This window comes from Columba livia, chromosome 2, assembly GCF_036013475.1.
Source record: "Columba livia isolate bColLiv1 breed racing homer chromosome 2, bColLiv1.pat.W.v2, whole genome shotgun sequence".
Taxonomy (NCBI): Eukaryota; Metazoa; Chordata; class Aves; order Columbiformes; family Columbidae; genus Columba; species Columba livia.
In genome coordinates this window covers 23,258,607-23,277,193 of record NC_088603.1, presented here as the reverse complement: position 1 = coordinate 23,277,193, position 18,587 = coordinate 23,258,607, and the positions used below count along the sequence as shown (strand labels likewise).

Sequence of the window (18,587 nt, the reverse complement as noted above, 5' to 3'; positions counted from 1 at the left end):
TGGCAGTAAAGTTCACGATAACAGCCTGAAGCTGAGGGTAATGATCCTCAACAGCACCTAAATCCTTCCTTAGGAAAAAAAACCTCAAAAAAAGAAGCAAAGCACAAGATCTAAAGAGAAAACATTAGCACAAAGACTAAACCTTTATTTTCCGAGGGAGATGTTACCAAGTCCAATCTAAAAATAAATGAACACCTGAGGCATATGGACTCCTATATCACTTAGTTCCGAAAGCTATTTTCAAAGCACCTGTTTTCTATTTGCACGTCTCTGTATGGCATGTTTGCCTTTGCTATATTTTATGAATGAGATACGATGTGTGCTTTGTTTTCCATAAGTTATTTTTCTGTTGAAATCTGGGGTTTATGATAAAGCAAGATGATCGCAGTACAACTACTGTTGTTTGTAATGATTCTCTGTAGTTACGCTTTTTATACTGCAAGATCCTTACTGTTTAAACTATTATTTTACTGTATTGTTTCCATGAGAAAAAGTACCAGAGTTGCCACCAAAACCTATATTTGAAATTGTCTACTGCACTTTTTTAGACTATTAAAAAATGACTTCAAGATTTGATGAGAGCTATATTTAGCTCTCCAAGATTAAAACCTAATTTATTTGGTTATTAATGCCTAAGCTCTGAAAACGCTGCCCTGCCCGCAAAGGAGAACCTGCACGTGCAGGCAGGGGCAGCGCGCGGGCAGCCCAGGAACACGGTCCCACTGACGGCGGCCCGTGCTCTGTACTGAGGAACGCATAGCGTATTACTCAAATATCTAAGCAGGAACAGACCCTGCAGCATCAAGCTAAATATAACCAACAGACACAATTCTCCAAAGTCAGATGAATCATTACAAAGTGCTATGAGTGAGGAAAAAAGTGGGGTTTTTTTCCTAACTAAAAGGGAGGCTTTGTTTGAATAGAAAAGGGTTTAGCAATATGGTACAGGTAAAGGATATTCTGCAGTCCATCTAAATAGAAAGGGAGCTTTTACAAGCAATGATATCTTTTAATAGTACATCTCAGGCTACTTACAGTGACTTGCCCTGTCATGGAAATGCATCCTAGGGCTTTTTGCCAGCCTAACTATTAGGTGCAAACATGAGAAAAAATATTTTTAACTAACCTAGATATGCCAGAACACTTTTTTTTTGCCAGACCATGCAAATAAACAGTACACAACACAGAGGTGGCTTTTGCTGAGCCTGCTCCTTGCAGAACAACATTCTCTGACAGAACAGAAAAAAGCTGTGAATTAGAGAGGAATCAACAGTCTCACTGTGCTCAGACAACTTTCTGATGGACTTCTCTAAGAATTTTAAGACATGAAATGTTAATTTCCTGTTCCAGTCATCTTTTATCAGATTAATCATACCGAGAATAGTCTTATGCATCTTCAACTCAATCCCACATGTTTATGCAGTCAAGGTTTCTTTTTGTTTGTTTAGGGCTTTTAGATCAACATTTCTATTTTCTCCATATACAGATCTACATTTCCAGCAATAGTCTCTTCTGTTTATAATAGCCCTTAAGGTCTTTTTCATCAGCCAGAGATTTTCTTTAATGTCCTGCATGCACTGCCTTTCCATACAAAAGCCTGTGCTGTCCGAGACAGATGGAAGGTTATTTTGGGCCTCGTAACAACGGTGGGGATTCTCTAGAAATCATGCTGCTTACATCAGGAAGTCGGTAGAGCTTCATTGTTCTTTGTAGAGTCATGTTTCTACTCAAATGTGAAAATTTCACCTCCACCAATTTTCTGGGATTCAGTGATCGATGCCAATACCTGGAAACAGAATTAACAATAAGCGTCAGCTTTACTTGCATCCATTTCCCTATTTTCTTGCATTGTTCCTTCTCCTCTCCAGATTTGTTCCGAAGCAAGCTTGTACTGTGTCTGTGAAAGGCTTGAGCAACAAAAGATAAAGCTATATTCAAGTAATAGCTTTTGAACAGGTCTGCTACCACCATATGTTGAATCTAAGCAAAGGCTTTTTATGACAAAACGAGTAATCACAGGGCTAAACAATTTAGTACTTGCCATACCCTGGACAATCTCACCATACTTACATGGTAACATTTATTTTCTTGTACAGACAGGACCCTCTGCTCATGTCTAAGTAGATTGTTGAAGGAGATCTCCTCTTCCGAGGAGATCATTGTGCAACAGAACATCCCTGGTTACCCTGACACAGGATGTGGGTTTTTTCCATCCTTCCTTTCAGAGACACACAGGATCTTTGGTGTTGATAGGTACAAACACAATTTCAAATAAAATATTACCCTGTCCTCCAGAAGGATAGACACCTGAACTAATACTGCTGAAACTGAACTTTTCCCAGTAGAAATAAAATCAGTTCCAAGGAAACAAGATAGTACTCGATTACATACAACTCTTCTTACGTGATAGTTTTCCGATCTTTATCAAATGCTGGTGAAGTCCTCCTTTCTCCAGGAAAGATGAAAGTATTTCAAAAAAGCAAATTGTACAATTCCCAAAAATGCTCTGCTGCCTTTGGCAAGCAAGCAAGTCAACAGGAAGTGTCCCGGGAGGGAAACAGACCAGTTAAAACCCACAGGTATACAGTGTTGTCAATGCTAGCATGGCTTCCACCAGAAGGTTGAGAGAAACCTCTATTAGTCTATTTGAGGTACGATAAACAAACCAAAAATTAGATTTTAGTCTGGGAAGCTGTTTTATCCAAGGCATTGGGAGGAAAGGGAAAGAAAGAGAAAAAAAAAAAGAAAAAAAGGGGGGGGGGGGGGGGGGAAGAGAAGGTGGGAAGAACACCCCCCCCCCCCCGACAAACACTCAGGCCTTTCAATTAGTTAAGGCCACATCATTTCCTTTCTTTGCATTTTCTGCTTTTATTGTTTCTAGCCAATTACATAAAATGTTATTTAAAATGACTCCCACAGTAAATGATATTATTATAAACATCACCTAGGTTACCTGCAAGTGGCCACAGGTTTGGGGAGTACCACTCCAGCAGTGTAAACCGCCTGAAAAATTCCTTCCAGGTTTACTCTTCTGGTTATTTCCCGAATCAGTACAGGTGCCACTCGTTTAGATCTCAGTTTCTTATGGACACACAGAAAATTGATTTCTACCATTTTCTTCACACTAAAAGGACATTAAACAGTGGAAAAGTTAAAGAGAGTTGCACATTACATATTTTCATTTGCACAATTATAGTCTTCCATGTTGTGACAGAAAAAACTAAGGTAACAATAAACTGGCTTGTGACAAAGTAGATCTGCAACAAATACTAATCTATGATACTGCAACTGCAATGGCATGTTGTACAATTTGCAAGCTGTGTCTAAGGTGTTCGCAACACTCCTTTTTCAGAGCTCTATCAAGACTTAAACAATTACCCTACTATAAAAAGCAGAATGGCATCCAAGCACATGCTACATGGTGTTGTAATACTTTACAACTGCCAATGTAGGAAGACCCAGCCAAGGAAGTCCAGCTGACTGACTGTCCTTTAAATAATTCTCACCAGGGTCAGAAAAGTCCATGTCATTTTCTGTATCATCCATCAATCAGAAAAATGCTTAAATACGTATTACTGGTCTCACTGTAAGGAACTCATAAACTTTTGCAATGGTAGGGGGGTAAAGGAGGAAGCAAAAAAGTCTCTGCTACATACAGAGTCTCTTTAGTTTGGAGAAGGGTCTCTTTAGTTTGGAGAAGAGGAGACTAAGGGGGGACCTCATTAATGTTTATAAATATATAAAGGGTGAGTGCCATGAGGATGGAGCCAGGCTCTTCTCGGTGGCAAACAATGATAGGACAAGGGGTAATGGGATCAAGCTGGAACACAAGAGGTTCCGCTTAAATTTGAGAAAAAACTTCTTCTCAGTGAGGGTGACAGAGCACTGGAACAGGCTGCCCAGGGAGGTTGTGGCGTCTCCTTCTCTGGAGACATTCAAAACCCGCCTGGACATGTTCCTGTGCGACCTCACCTAGGTGTTCCTGCTCCAGCAGGGGGATTGGACTAGATGATCTTTTGAGGTCCCTTCCAATCCCAAACATACTGTGATACTGTGATACAAAGGATTCTTGTCTTTGTGATCAGTGAGCCTCCTCTCTTTTTAAATTCCCTATGGCAATGGATACCGGTTTAAGATTTGTTTAATGGTGTTATTCTTTTACAAATGCAAAAGTAATGATGCATTTTACCTGTCATAAATACGAATATTTGCAGGGATGGCACTTATGAATCCTACCAGTTTTTTGTTTGAAGACACTCTAACCCCACAGTGCCACTGGGGTAACCAGCCTGGAGGACGTAGCGCCCTAGAATTGATGACAGAAATAATTACACATTACTGCCTAAGAAGATGTAACAAAAACACCTTTCTTCGCACTCCAGCCAGAGCAGAATGTGGAACTTGCTACTCACCACAGAAGGAATTCAGGTGAATAGTCAAACCTAAACATATTATCATCATCTTCTACGTAATTCTCATTTAACAATGTGTATAATTCCTTCAGCTGAAAACACACACAAAATAATCCAAAGATTTATCAACGCACATCAATCAGAATTAACTTCAGTGATTTTAGGTACATTGAAAAATTGTTTTACTTACAACTTCAGCATTGCTAAGATCCAACGTGTCCCACATAAAACCCTGTGGCAAAGAATATGGCTCTAGGCGGACATTGTCCTTATCTGGTTCAATTGCACCATGTGAAGTTATAACTTCATCTTTTGAAGAAGGAAAGAAAAAGAACAACAATAAAAAAGAACAGTTACATTGCTAGCTTTCCTGGTAGTTCTCGAAACTGCATTTAACTCACATCATCTATTTTCTCATCATTATGTCACAGGAACACGACGCTTTTAAAAATGGTGAAAAAAAATCAGTATTATTAGTTCATATTACTTCTCATTCTCACAGATGGCATTCAGACTAATGACCACCTCATCAGAATATCTATAGATATGCACAAAATTACTCTACCTCAATTGATAGAAAATGTTTTGTAACACAGGACAGCAGTTTATCAGCACATGCATAGCATCTAGCCAGCCACGAGACCATGGCCTCATCCTGAGAAACATGTTGTACTGACAGCTAACAAGCTATGGCTCGGATCCTACCACCGACTTGCACAGACCTGAACTCACCAGGATTACTCAGAAGCAGTGGCACTGCAAAGCCAGGGCATTTAAGGGATGCTGGTGAAATGTGAAACTTGGTTCTAAAAATCCTACATGAAAGCATGCTTTCATCTCTTCCCTGGCTTGACAGCTCTGGTCCCTCAGTATAGAGCTATAAACAGAAGTTGTTCCTCTTCTATGAAGCAGCACCTGCCAAATGTCCATTTGTAGTATAAACTTTTCCCAAATGACACACAATCCTGACAAATAGTTATGGCCTGCTGTCCAGTCTGGAAGATCATCATTACCAGCATCTTTACACAAACTCTAGAAACTATCAACAGCCTAAATGTTACTGCAGCTACATGGCTCACTTGGCCTAACTACAGGATCTATTGCTAACAATCATAACTAGAAGGCAGAAGGATTCTGAAGTTAATTTAATGCAAAGATCCCTACAGCTATTTCTTGAATCAACAGACTATTTTTTTCCATCTAAAAATATCCAGCATATCAAAGAGTGAAGACTTCCAAATATGTTCACTCAGCAGATAAAGGAAAAGCTTAGTAAAAAAAAAAAAATATCAACAGGATCAAGAAGCAATTCATAAACAATGTAGAACAAAACCTCTTGCTGGCCAAATTGAACAACATATATTTCTACTGAACAACACAAATCATTTTTAGAGCCAATGTACTGGTTATTTTAGGCTGGCAAGTGACAGACTCTCCTCTCTATAGAAGTGCTGTAAGATATATTGATTAACCTGAACTGAACTCCTGGAATGGCTGCACAGACAACTGAACTAGCTCTGAAACACCTTGGTTATGGCCAGAGTATTTTTTGATTTACACATCAACTTATTTTGGCTAGGCTGTGCTGGTTGGACTGAAATTGAGTTAATTTTATTTGTGCAGTAAGAAACTTTCCTTTTTTTTTGTAGCTAGCACAGTCTTTGTTTTGCATTTAGCATAAGAATAACAAGATAACATTATTTTTCTCTCAGATGGAGTTAATGTTTTCCTTTCAGTGGGTAGCTGTGTTTTTTAATTGGTATGAAGAGAATGTAAGAACATACCGATATCTTAGCTGTTGTCAAGGAAACTAAGGTCTTTTCTCAACTCTCCAGCTGCAGGTACAAGGCAGAGCAGCTGGGAGGGAGAGCAAGCGGGACAGTACCTAGACTGACTGACATCCAGTTTGATCAATGAAATACTCCCTACCATTAGCACCACGCTCTGTGTAAAACTGGAGCTGGCTTTTCTGGCTGAGGAGTTCTGTTCTGTTCTGGTTCAGTTCTGTTTGGGAGTTCTGTTCATTCAGTCTTTTGCTGTTTTGCTTGCCCAAACTTGGCCTTTGGGCATTTCAGTCTTTTGCTCCTTTGCTCTCTTGCTGGGATCAGCTGCATGGGGCCAGAGCACTCTCCTCTCTGGGACTGGCTGTATCATTTATTTTATTTTATATTATTATTAGTAGTATATTATTATTATTATTTTGTTGTCTTATTAAACTGTTTGTATCTCAGCCCATGAGTTTCTCCCTTCCCCTTTGATTCTCTCCCCTACTTGGGGGTGGGGGGCAGTGAGCAAGCAGCCACTGTGGTTTCGATTGCTAACTGCAGTTAAAACTGCAAGATAGGCTCTTCCTCCACCAAGGCAGGATTACTGTGACAATTACTATTGTTACTTTACAGAGGTATCTGGCTGGAGTTCGTACAGAGAAGAGCCAGGACAGGTCAGTTCAATACAGTTAGAAAATACTGCATCCAGGGGAGGATCTGCTCTGGACTTCTGTATGCAAGGAAGTCGGGGAGAAATTACATCACTGTGGATTAAGCTACAGAAATGGATTAATGTGAAATGCTGCCCTGTGGAGAGAGGAGCAGAATGCTCCTGTGCTTTAGACTTTACCTTATTTCCACTTATTCTACACCGGTCTCTAACGCCGCAGAGAGAAACCTGCAGAACAGAACTCTGACAACAATTGTGCTGAGATTGCTTTACTTGTGGGGTTCCCAAGTTTTGTTGGTACTTGAAGAGCTACAACTGCTTAACTTGAAGGCAATGAAGGGAGATTAAGAAGGTGCAGAAAGCAACTCATAAAAAGCAAGAGTCAGCAACTATCTTCTCCAGGAAAAACTAAGATTTTCCAACCATGTTATCAGGGATCAGATCAGTATAAAAAGTTATCTGCCAAATTCCTTGCAAATTCAAAGGCATGGAGGAGTCACCTCACCATCTTATTTGGTACCAAGAACCAAAAACAGAGTCTGAGAAAGCATGTCCTCAAGGCAGTGTTCATTGTGGAGGAAGCAGGTGAACACACAGCAGTAAAAGTGTTTATGCATGAGAGAAATGCCATTATCTGCTTACAGCTGCATGAAAATAGTGGAACCTACAGCAGGAGAGCCATTACCTCTGCGATAGCAAATCTATCTATTGAAATTAAGAGGGGGGGAGCAATAAATACATAATATCGAAGTTTACTCTTTGCCACCACTTTGAGTTCTTATTTTTCCTGACGCAGAAAAGAGTTCCATGTGCTCATGGAGTTCAAGAGCTAAGACCTAAAATATACAAAGGAATGCTATTTCAATAGCATTTCCCATTTTTATAGAGAACATCAGAATGAGATTTATTAACACCGTATTTTGTTGCATATCATTTGGAGGGGTTGCAAGCACTTTCCTACAGAACAGCAAGAATTCTATATAAACTACACAAAAGATTAAGGATCTCTACCACACACAGTCCAACTTCATACCTGTTTTAGAGATCACGCCACACAGCTAGCACACATTCTTTTAGTGGTCAGTAAGACAGACCTTATGCCCAGGTCCAGTTAAACTTACTGAGTTTAGGTACAGGTTGCGTATCCCAAAACTGGTATTTACGTTTGGTAGCCTCATCAATATTCTTTGCTGGGCCTTGGCATGCGGAGAGCAGCTCCATTGCTCTCTGGATATCTTGAAGCTTCTGCATTGGAATGGCTGGATTCTGCACACAGAGATAAATGGAAGAGGAAGCTTATTAAGTATGTTTACCTTGAACAAGTTGTACAAACGTGTCCATTTGTTGTACTGTTACATATTTTTTCATGTACTTTTCTTAACATGATAAGTTTAGGTATCACCTTGGGAGGCAGGAGGGTGGAAAGACAGGTGGGAAACAGACAAGCAGCTTCACAAAATACTTAATAGTTTTGAGTAGCACTTGCATTTAACCATGAAACTCCAGTGTTCTTAATACAAATACTGCAGCACTAAGGCAGGGTATCAGTATTGTAATAAAAAGCTTCTTATATTCCGTGCCCCCTCTCCAGTAAAAACCAATAAAACAGCAAAAAGCAGATCAGCATGACTATCTAAAAATCTAAAGATACTATTGGCACACACAGAGATGTTTGAAGTTGTACTTTACACATAAAATATAAGATAATACTTAAATTCACTACGGTTGAGTATTTCAGGTACACTGTATTGCAACAAATATCCACTTTTTAACCTTAGTTATATTATATCTGCTTTCTACCTGCCTGCAAATATTATAGTAGGAACCTTACTGCATTGTATCATATGTAGGAGTTAACCATCTTGCTACTAATTCCAACAGTGCCAACACTCACAACTAAGATAATTTTAACTGATAAAAGCAGACTGACAAAATAATCCAGCTTTCCACTAAAAGTTGAAAAATCTCTACAGAAAAGTTATTTGAAAAGCATAAAACCTAAGGCTAAGCATTTCTAAACTGAGCTCTTAAACACTCATTTTTGATCACTCTGAGTAAGTGCAACTGGAATGAAAATTTTACCTACACAGGAAAGTATAGAGGAACAATGGTAACAGACTTCTAAATCTGAAGGGATTTTTTCTCTCTTTTTTTAATCTACTTATGTTTTGTAATTTCCCCAGCAGTAAGTCCTGTTCGGAGGCCTCCTCCCAGCAGCATGCTTGTGCTCAGGTTTTCCCAGACTGCAGGGCAATAGATTTTGGTTTGGAAGGAATAGTCTCAAATGGACTGGAAAATTTTAGGCAACTCTGTACCGAGGTTTCAAACCAGAATTTTTTTACTGAGTACCAATACATCACTATTTTCCTATTTCACCTTCTTTCTAGGATGCACGTGTTGAAAAGAACACTAATTTACATGTCATAATGATGGAAAGGTTCATTTGGATGGGCATCTGCCTCTAGTATCCTCAGCCAGAAAAGGAATAAGACTCCCTGCCTGTAGTTCAAGCAGGTAATCATTTTCTATTTATAATTAAATCTTGTACTGCCTAAACATTAGGCAATTTCTTTCATTAGTGTAGCTATTGCAAAACTTTACCTGTGAGCATGCTTTAAACACCTGTCATCTGAGTAGCTGTGAATTAACATATTTACACACGTTAGAGCAACACTATTGCAGCATAAAAAACCTACCCTCTTTCTAGATCCAGATTACAGTGACATAAGTTACTTTTCTCAAATAAAAATCAACTTTCCTATTACACAGCGGCCCGATACAAACACTTCTAATGCCACTAGATAAATTCTGAAATCAGAAGATTATGAAATCATACATAAAAACTGACATGCTGTAATTTATTTTGCATGTTTAAGTCTCTAATGTTTTTTTTCTACATTAAGAAGAAGAAAACAGAAAAAAATTATATATCTATATATCTATATATATATATAGATATAAATTACATTCTGAAAAGGTCTTACTAGCATATGTAAAGTACAAAGTTCACGTCCCGATACTAAACACAACATGGCCAGGGACATCAGGAGGAATCTCCTCTCTGTTCAACATATTCAGAGATCTCCCTAGCTAAGTTTACTTTCAACTCCTTCTGTTTTCCTTTAATGGAAAGCAAGAAAAACCTACACAGAACTTCACATGAATTGAAAGAAGAATGATTTTGTTTAATTTCAGTTGGGGGAAATATCTCCTCACAGCACAAGACGGGCACCGTTGTACAACAAGGCAAAGGTAGGCAATGCTTTTTGTGCCCTCAGGTTTGGTGACAAGATCTGAACTCAAACCTTCGGTGTCCCTGAGCCTTGTAACAGAGACTGTGGGATTCCCATGACCCACAGCAGGAAGGAGAGTCAGGGACCACTGAGCAAACTCATCATGCACAGGTCCGTAAGACCAGACCGGCTGCATCTGAGGGTGCTGAGGGAGCTGGCTGATGTTACTGCAACTAGCATCGATCAAATTTAAAAGGTTAGAGCAATTGGTGGAGGTTTCTTATGACTAGAAAAAGGGAAATGTCACAATCATCTTCAAGAAGGCAAGGGGGAGGATTTTGAGAACTTTGGGGCCAATATTGTTTAATTATCTGGATGTGACAAGGAGTGCTTTCTCTACAAGTTCCTAGATGACACCTAGTTGGGAAGAAAGTTTGATATGCTAGAACACAGAGCTGCTATTCAAAGCTACTTTGACAGGCTGGAAACAGATACTTCATGAAGTGTGACAAAGGCAAATGCGAAGTCCTGCATCTGGGACAGAAAAAGCCCACGCAATGGCAGAGGGCAGCACGGAGTGGCCAGGAAGCCAGAAAGCTTTGTAAGCTGCAAGCTTTGCAGAAAAGAACCTGGAGGTCCTGGTTGGCAGACCTGAACACGAGCCAGCAGTTTGCTGGCTGGCAAAGGACAGCTGCACACTGGGTTGTACCAGTAAGACTGGCCAGCAAGTCTTGCCCTTTGTTTGGCACCCCTGAGATCACACCTCACAGTTTTGGTTTCCCCATTACAAAGAAAACATTGACACATTGGTGCAAGATCAATGGAAGGCCATGAAGATGACTGGGGAATTGAAGCACATACAAGGAGAAGATAAGAGATCTTGGTTTCTCCAGCCTTAAGAAGATAAGGTTAAAGGAGCAGGAGAAATCTTATTGCTGCCTAATGGGAGGACATAAAGGAAGCTGAGCACAATGACAGGACAAGAAACAATGGCCATGAGTTGCAAACCGGCAAAGTACATTCAAATATAAGGAACTACTATTTTTTTTAACCAAAGGTGCAGTCAAACACTGGAAGAGGTCACCCACAGAGGCTGTGGACTCTCCATCCTTGGAGACCAAAGAACCTGATCTAGGCCTAAGCACCCTGATTGAATTGAATCTGTTCTAAGCAGGAGGTTGGTCAAAAAAGCCTACAAAGGTCCCTTCCAATTGAAGTCATTCTATGACTATGCTGTGCAGGCCACTGGTGACTACAATAATGACTGATAATATTGCAGACCAGGCCAGCTTCATCTGTGTCAGTGTGGTCAGTCTACACCAGTGGGACTTGTAATGGGGAGAGATCAAAGTCTTCTCAGATGGGCAGTGTCCTAAAGGTCACTGTAAGCATATAATGCTAATAAGAATTTACTGCTGTGGTTACAGTCATGCTACTTTTCAAAAAGTCCAATATCATAAATAAGAGAGGGAGAAGACAAGCAGACTCACTGTTCTGTTTTCCTCTTCCTCAGACCTGTACAGCTGTTTACAAACTCACACAACCACAAAATCTTTTTTCAAAATCATTTTCAATGAGCTCAGAAGCCCCACTGAGTATTACCTCATGATCCTGTATATATTCTCTTATAGGTAAGGTATACAATGTAACTTTCCTCTGAAATATTTTGTAATCCTCTTTTCAAACAAGAGCAAGCAAATGCTAAAAGCCTCTTGCTGTAATACATTTCACATAGCACAAGGAATACAAAATCTGAATATCACTTGGGTAGCAGAGAAAATAAACAATACTTCTCCACACTGATCCAGATCAGCAGTCTAAGATGCCTTCAAAAAAATTAGAACGAGAAAGTTGTCCAAGACAGAAAAATGCATGAAAAAAACCCAGCCAACACTGATGCCTTTGCAACTAGAGAAAAGTAGAAGCCATATAAGAACAGTAAAAGGCTTTAACTGCCTAGAGTTTGAGAGAAAGACTTAAATAAAGCCTTTTATAGCAATAAAAGTGAAAGTTTTGGATCATCGCTAACAAACTGGCCAAACCACTTGTGACAATAAAATAATCACAGAGCGTCACTCTGAGTACACAATTTTGAACAAGGATAGGCTTCCACATCTGTAAAACACATCACACCAGAGAAATGGTGTGCAAGACTGCAAGGTGCTCACAACTAAAATCTTGCACATGAAAACAAAACAAGTGAATCATCTTTCTTTTAATGCAATTAGAGGCAACATATGGAACAATAGGTTTGGTCAACAGGGAACCAAGGAACTTCCAGGATACTGCAGCAATAAACTATGTCTTTATGTTAATATTAAAACTGACCTTACTCCAATTGTAAAAGAATTTGAAGTTAGTTGGTTATCGCTTGCAAACAGTCTTCTTGTATTAGTAATTCATGCCATGTGTTTTATAGAAACACAGTATCAAGACATATGGCGAGATCAGAAAGTACGTGAGATCTCTCTACATATTTTCAAGTGTCCTGTGTGCCAAATGTGCTCATTCAAAGCAATGAGGGTAATGCAGAGAAGATCTAGAGGGACAACATGAAACCTATCAGTATGTTAACAAACCAGAACACAACTTTTTCCCTAAAATAAGTTGGTAACCCCAATGTACTTCACAAATCTTAAAGGATGAATAGTACTACTAGAATAACGGTGTAACCTTCTCCACATTACTCTGATAAAGCAAATATAACTACCTCAAAATGCTCAATGGTCCATAAACTTTCTTATAATCATGTTATAAACTTCAGTTCTCAGGCTCAGATTTCTCTTGAGCAAAAAGCTGTAGATTAAAAAGCCAACATGCCATCTTATTCATTGTTCATTTAGAACATGGTAGTCAAAAGCACATAGACAATGGTATTTTATCACAAAGCCCACAAAGATTGTACATCCTGTCATGTAACTGTGCACTCTTATACATAGCAGAGGCCTTTCAGGTGGCAATAAGTTTCTTTAGTCTGTACCTCCAAGCTAGAGACTACCGCTTCTTATGTAAAATGACATGCTGCTTGTTTGCCCAAAAGTGACTTTGGTTAGCATAGCAGGAACACCTTCCCTCCTACTGCTGATGCTCGACAGGAGACAGCACTGTGCTGTGCAAGTTACTGAAACTGCACTAAGCCAAGTTCAATGGTGGTTAAACTACAGGCAATCCATCAAACACAACATCTATTTAAAAGCATTACCACTGCAGATTAAGATTCCCTGCAAAGAAGCTGTCACTAACCTGAGTTCTAACTGCTGGAAAAGAAAGACAAAACACCTCCTCCTCTGCTTTTCTCACAGCGCACCACCGTGGTGGTGACAGCGCTCCAGATAACTTCATGCAGTCTGCAAACACAAGGTCTCACTTTGCTTCTGTCTCTATTCAGGGCAGTAACCATTTGCTTAATTCTGACACGTTAACATAGAACTACCAACACACAAAATTAAATCAGAAATCAACCACGAATTAAAAAAAGAACCAGGCTCTCACTTTTGAAGGCTGCTGAATTTTAATCTCCTGGGAGTCAGATGCAGAATCTGATTTGGTGCCTCCAGAATTTGGTTTCTCCTTTTTTCTCTTCTGCTTCTTTTTCTTCTTCTTCGCTCCCAAATCCCCTCCAGGACTTCTGCCAGAGATTCAGAGAACGTGCAGTGAGAAAAATCAATACCACCAAGCTTAACATTAAAAAAAAAAAAAGCATTTTAATATGAAAATCCAACAGCAGTTCGAATGTGAATAAAAGGCTGGGAAAGGAAGGGGGGAACTGAGAGAACTTCTTGCAAGTGCTTTCCAATTTGTTTTATACTCAGACCCCTGCACAACCAGGCATTTCCACACAGCATTGTCAAATTGTGACACTATATAACAGCCCGTGCTCTTCTCCAGGCTATTACCTGGCACACACATCAAACAACCAAATTCAACAGCTGGGAGGAACTCAGGAAAGTGCAGGAACTGGGGAAAGTAACCTCCTTGGAAATTCAGTAACTACTAGTGGCCCCATATCTTTTCCCTTCACCCTCAACCACCAGGGACATCTGAGTTTTAGAAGAATCCAAACAAAAACATTTGTTTTCAGGGAGTTTTGTTTCTAACCTAAGTAGTGATGGAAGTCTTGCTGAAATCTCAGTAAGAAACAACACAAAACTAATCAAGTATTTGTTCTTTAAAGCAGTAAGTAGAATGGGGTCAAATTTATTAAAAATAAAAATAAAGCAAAACCAACAAAGCATACATTGCACTTGCAGATTCTGACATATTTTGACTATTGATAATACCACTCCTTTCTTCTTCAAGGAGATTCTAATTTGACAGATAATCAAGATATAGAATCAAGATTAGATTAGAATTTGCAAGTGTGGGAGGTGTTGGCAGCTCTCAGACGGAAGGCAAATAAGGAGGCAATGAGTCAGTTAACAATGAATCCTCCTAAGAGGTTAATCTCCCAGCAAAACTACACTCTACATAATGGAGCTCAAGACAGACACTGGGGTTTGGGGGGCTTCAGTGTTTTTCACTCAAAAAGAGTCAGCAAAACAACCAATTGTTTATTTTAATTGTGGAGGGGGGAAAAAAAATCACGTATGATAGTGGCAAACCCAAAGAAGGAGAACTGAGAAGAATGTAAGTGAAGTTATTAAGGTTTGCAAGGGCCATGTTATTCACTGTAACACACTCACTTTCAGGATTACGATGTCCAGCCCTAGCATCTATACCACCCATGCCAGAGCTGACGGTGGCAGGAAAACACTCAAATGTCCAACCAGGAAGCCAAAAGCCTGCCATTTATCAAACAGGCAACTCAACTAACACATATTTTTGTGGGACCATTACTGTTCTCTAGAACAGCCTGCAGTGAAACATCAGCCCTGAGAAGTCCTTAACATTCACAGTAACACTGGGTTAAGTTATGCTCCCATAAAGAGAGGAGAAAGTTATAAATGCAGGACCCTCTGGGGTGGGACCAAGGAGCTACTCAAAGGACAACAGTTTCTTTTGCAGAATGAAGACACTGCCTGATCACCGAGACAGTTCTGCTAACAACTTCTACACCCTCAATTTAAAATAATCAAATTTAAATCTATTTGAAGGCCTGTATACCAAGCTGACATTTTTCACAGAAGCTAAACACAGAACAGACTCAGAGGCCTGGCAACAGGTCATAAATATGTGAAAGTGAAAAAAAACCCCAGGTGTACAAGACCTAAGACTTTTTACCACCTACGGCAAAACTGAAATAAAAACACCAGGGGAAGTGATTTCACATTTGCTAGGATTAATTTAGTGAGGTACTCTTCTACTTCTTGAACTGTCCGTGAACTTTTTTTGCCTTTTCCTCTGACCTCTCACACACAGCACACAAACGACGCCGCTGTGGCCTTGAGCTGACTCCCAAGGGCTCTTGTGTTGAACGTGGGTCTGTGAGGAGTTTCAGCAAACACCGTCCTGGAGCAGCCACGTTCCACCGGCCGCGAGCCCCACGCCGCCCCCGAGCCGCAGCGGTGCAGCTCTGCTCTTCTTGCCTTTCACAGGACACCACCCACCGGGGAATTCTGCTCACTGGGATTACCTGAGGGTCAATGTTTTATTTAGTTTGGTGAAATAATGAATCACTGTACTAAAAAAAAAAAGTTTGGCAGCTATGGAGAAAGAGTAACTTTCCCAAGCTTTGCTAATGTTAACCTAGGTAAACTGTACTTCTACCAGGATAATCTTGGTCTGTTCTTTGACCAGCTCAAGGCCTTTCTCATAGAAAAATACTTACTCTTTTTAGCTCAGAAAGAGGAAGGAGAGGACTAAATTGCTGTGTTTAAAACTACTTATTTTTAAAAATCTTCTGAAATCCCAGTCCTCAGAGCTCATGACCTTCTCAGGTTTAGAGTTTTTGCATTGCCTCTTGCAAAACAAATATTGCTATCTTTGTCTGACAGGTTATCCAGGGATCATTCAGAGCAGTTATTTATGCACAGTCTCCTGCTTGGGTCAAGTCTTTTTTCACTGTTACAGTCCGCAGAATGTAAAAGAGATTTAAAGAGAGATCCACTCTTCAGGCATGCCTGCAACCCCGAGGTTTGGCAGCAAGCAGCACGCAGAAACTTCTACTGAGTAAACAGGTTTGTCCAACACAAGTTACAACCAGAGATACCAAGCAAATTGGGGCAAAAGCAAAACCAAAACATCTCAGGATTTTTTGTCCTTCTCATACTCCACCCTGGAAAATGCCAAAAGGCTCTAAAAAGTGGGAGAGAATAGCTGGGAAGGGAGGAACTTTGTTGCTCAACTTGTGGTAATGACACTGAACGTGACCGCATAAAGGATATGCAAAGGCAATGAGATTAAAAGCGAAGACTCCTATGAAAAGCTTTCCTCTTAATTAAACATTCTTGTGGGCTGACTTGAGATGAGTTCTCCTTTATCGGGTCAGGTACACCTATATGATGACACCACAAAATGTATTGCACTCTTAGAATTTTGGCGGGGGGAGGAGGGGAGATGGAAATTCCCACTTCTCTGAAAGCTGACCTTTTAAGTGTGAAATCTCTTCTGCTGAGCTACCACGCTACCATTGAAGAGACACAACTCAGAGCGCAGGTCCCGCGTGGGAAGCAGGACAATGACATGCAGCTCAGGCTGATGTTACATCTGGCTGTCAGGTCAGGAAACATAACCTTTTCACACACCAGATGAACACATCTGCCCCAGTCCAGCCACCATGTAGACCTCAGCCAGTTATACCGACAAAAATATTCAGCGTTAGGCTCGGGGAAGATTTTGACTGTGTCAGTCTAGTAGAGACACACTTATACCAGGAGGATGTTACTGTCAGCACTTTACTGACAGAAGGGTGAGCCTACACACGGAGGCTGAGGTGTACCTGAGCATGGACGTGGTCTAAGGTATTTTTAACTGCATCCGCAGTGATGGTTTTGTCAGTCTGATGAATAAGAAAGAAGTGAGACCAGCACATAAGTGATGTGCAAATCAAAATTCCGCTGAGGCAAAAGAAGAGTCGAAAGATCTCATTCTGCCCCAAAAAGACTTAACCTTGCCACAGAAACAGGCTATGGATATGACTGAGACAGTCAGTTGGGCTCACAGTTTCATGATTTTGTCTGCAAGATACAAACGCCAGCCCTTGATCCCACCCACATGCCTTTCCACTTATGTACACACATCTGGTGTTTTGCATAAATGTGAAAAAAAGACTTCTGCTTCTCCCTGCACGTGCTGGCGTGTTTTGTTCATTTGGTTTGGTGTTGGTTTTGGATTTGTTTGTTTGTTTGTTTGTTGTTTGTGGGGGTTTTGTTTGTGTTTGTTTGTTGGTTTGTGGTTCTGTTTGTTGTTTTGGTTTGTTTTTTTAAAAAATAAAACAAAAAAACAACTAACCAACCACAGGAAGGACTGTGGCAAAGGCAGATAAACTTACTTTGTGAAGCCCTGAGCAAAAATCATGAGAAGCTGAGATGGATGAATCGGGAGAAGCCTGACAGTTACTCTACTCAGGTGGTCAAATTGATTTAGATCCCTGGGTTTTTTTAAATTATCTTTCCCACTGAATATTTGTCAATGTTATTTTAATTGCCTTTTTGGACACTAAATTCTGCTTTACAAGAAACAGATTCTTGTAATATCAAAATCTGTTTTAAATTACGTTGAATGGTAAGTTTAAGTTAGCAATTTCTCAAATTTAAAACCAAACATCTACTTCAGATGTTTATTTTTAAGCTGCAAAGGCCTGGGCCCATGTGGGGTTTCTGCCTTCACAGTATTTTTTACCCTCTCTGTGAATAAGAGAGGTTGCAAAACCGCATTTCTGAAGATGTTATATAGATCTTTCTGATCACAAAAACCAGATCTCATTTATATGGGCAAGACTCAAAAAAATTTCAAAGTATTATTATTTACAGTAGAGCTGTCCTTGCTTTATAAAGAAAATGGAGGCTTAGATGCAAAGGGCTTTCCCATTGCTGTATAAGACTACCATTACTTCCACAGAATAAGAAGGTCCTGACCAGAAGGGCTTATGTCCTCCAAATTCCACTTACTAACCAACTACCGCTACCAACAACCTCTCTGGACAAAGATTTCATTCCCATAAACTTCAGTACTTGAAAACGAAAGTTTTTTAGGCATGAAAACCTAATAGCAATGCCTTTAAACCTAACTCATCAGCTATTCCTCAAAGCTCTATGTGTTTCTTCTGCCTCCCCCTCTAAGTCTGTAAGGCTGTACCAAGATGTAAATCTCACCTGCTAAAACACAGCACTGCCTCCAGCACTTTAAAAAGATATTTTCTTAAATCTAAAAGTAGTGCTGATTATGAAGTTGCCATTTGACAATAATCAAAGGGGTATACTACTAAAACATTCAAAGTAAATAATTTCTGAGGGTTGGTGGAGTTGTTTAAAGGTCATAATTTTTCCTTGTCTGTTTACTATAATAAACCTCCTGCGCCCAAAGCCTTTCTGCCATTGAGCATAAAGAGCTATTTAGAAAGAACTGA

At 39.9% G+C, this 18,587-nt stretch overlaps 1 protein-coding gene across 2 annotated transcripts in view; it reads right to left on the bottom strand.

The window, feature by feature from the left end:
* The window catches only part of NMT2 (N-myristoyltransferase 2), a 31,997-nt gene that overhangs the window by 10,142 nt on the left and 3,268 nt on the right, over positions 1-18,587 (bottom strand). For both annotated transcript variants that reach the window (XM_065050963.1, XM_065050964.1), the window contains 7 exons: positions 13,574-13,709; positions 7,970-8,114; positions 4,603-4,721; positions 4,413-4,504; positions 4,190-4,306; positions 2,954-3,124; positions 1,678-1,786 (listed from right to left, as the gene is read on the bottom strand). In XM_065050963.1, the coding sequence (XP_064907035.1) occupies positions 1,678-1,786; positions 2,954-3,124; positions 4,190-4,306; positions 4,413-4,504; positions 4,603-4,721; positions 7,970-8,114; positions 13,574-13,709 (889 nt within the window). The remainder of the gene's footprint in view (positions 1-1,677; positions 1,787-2,953; positions 3,125-4,189; positions 4,307-4,412; positions 4,505-4,602; positions 4,722-7,969; positions 8,115-13,573; positions 13,710-18,587) is intronic.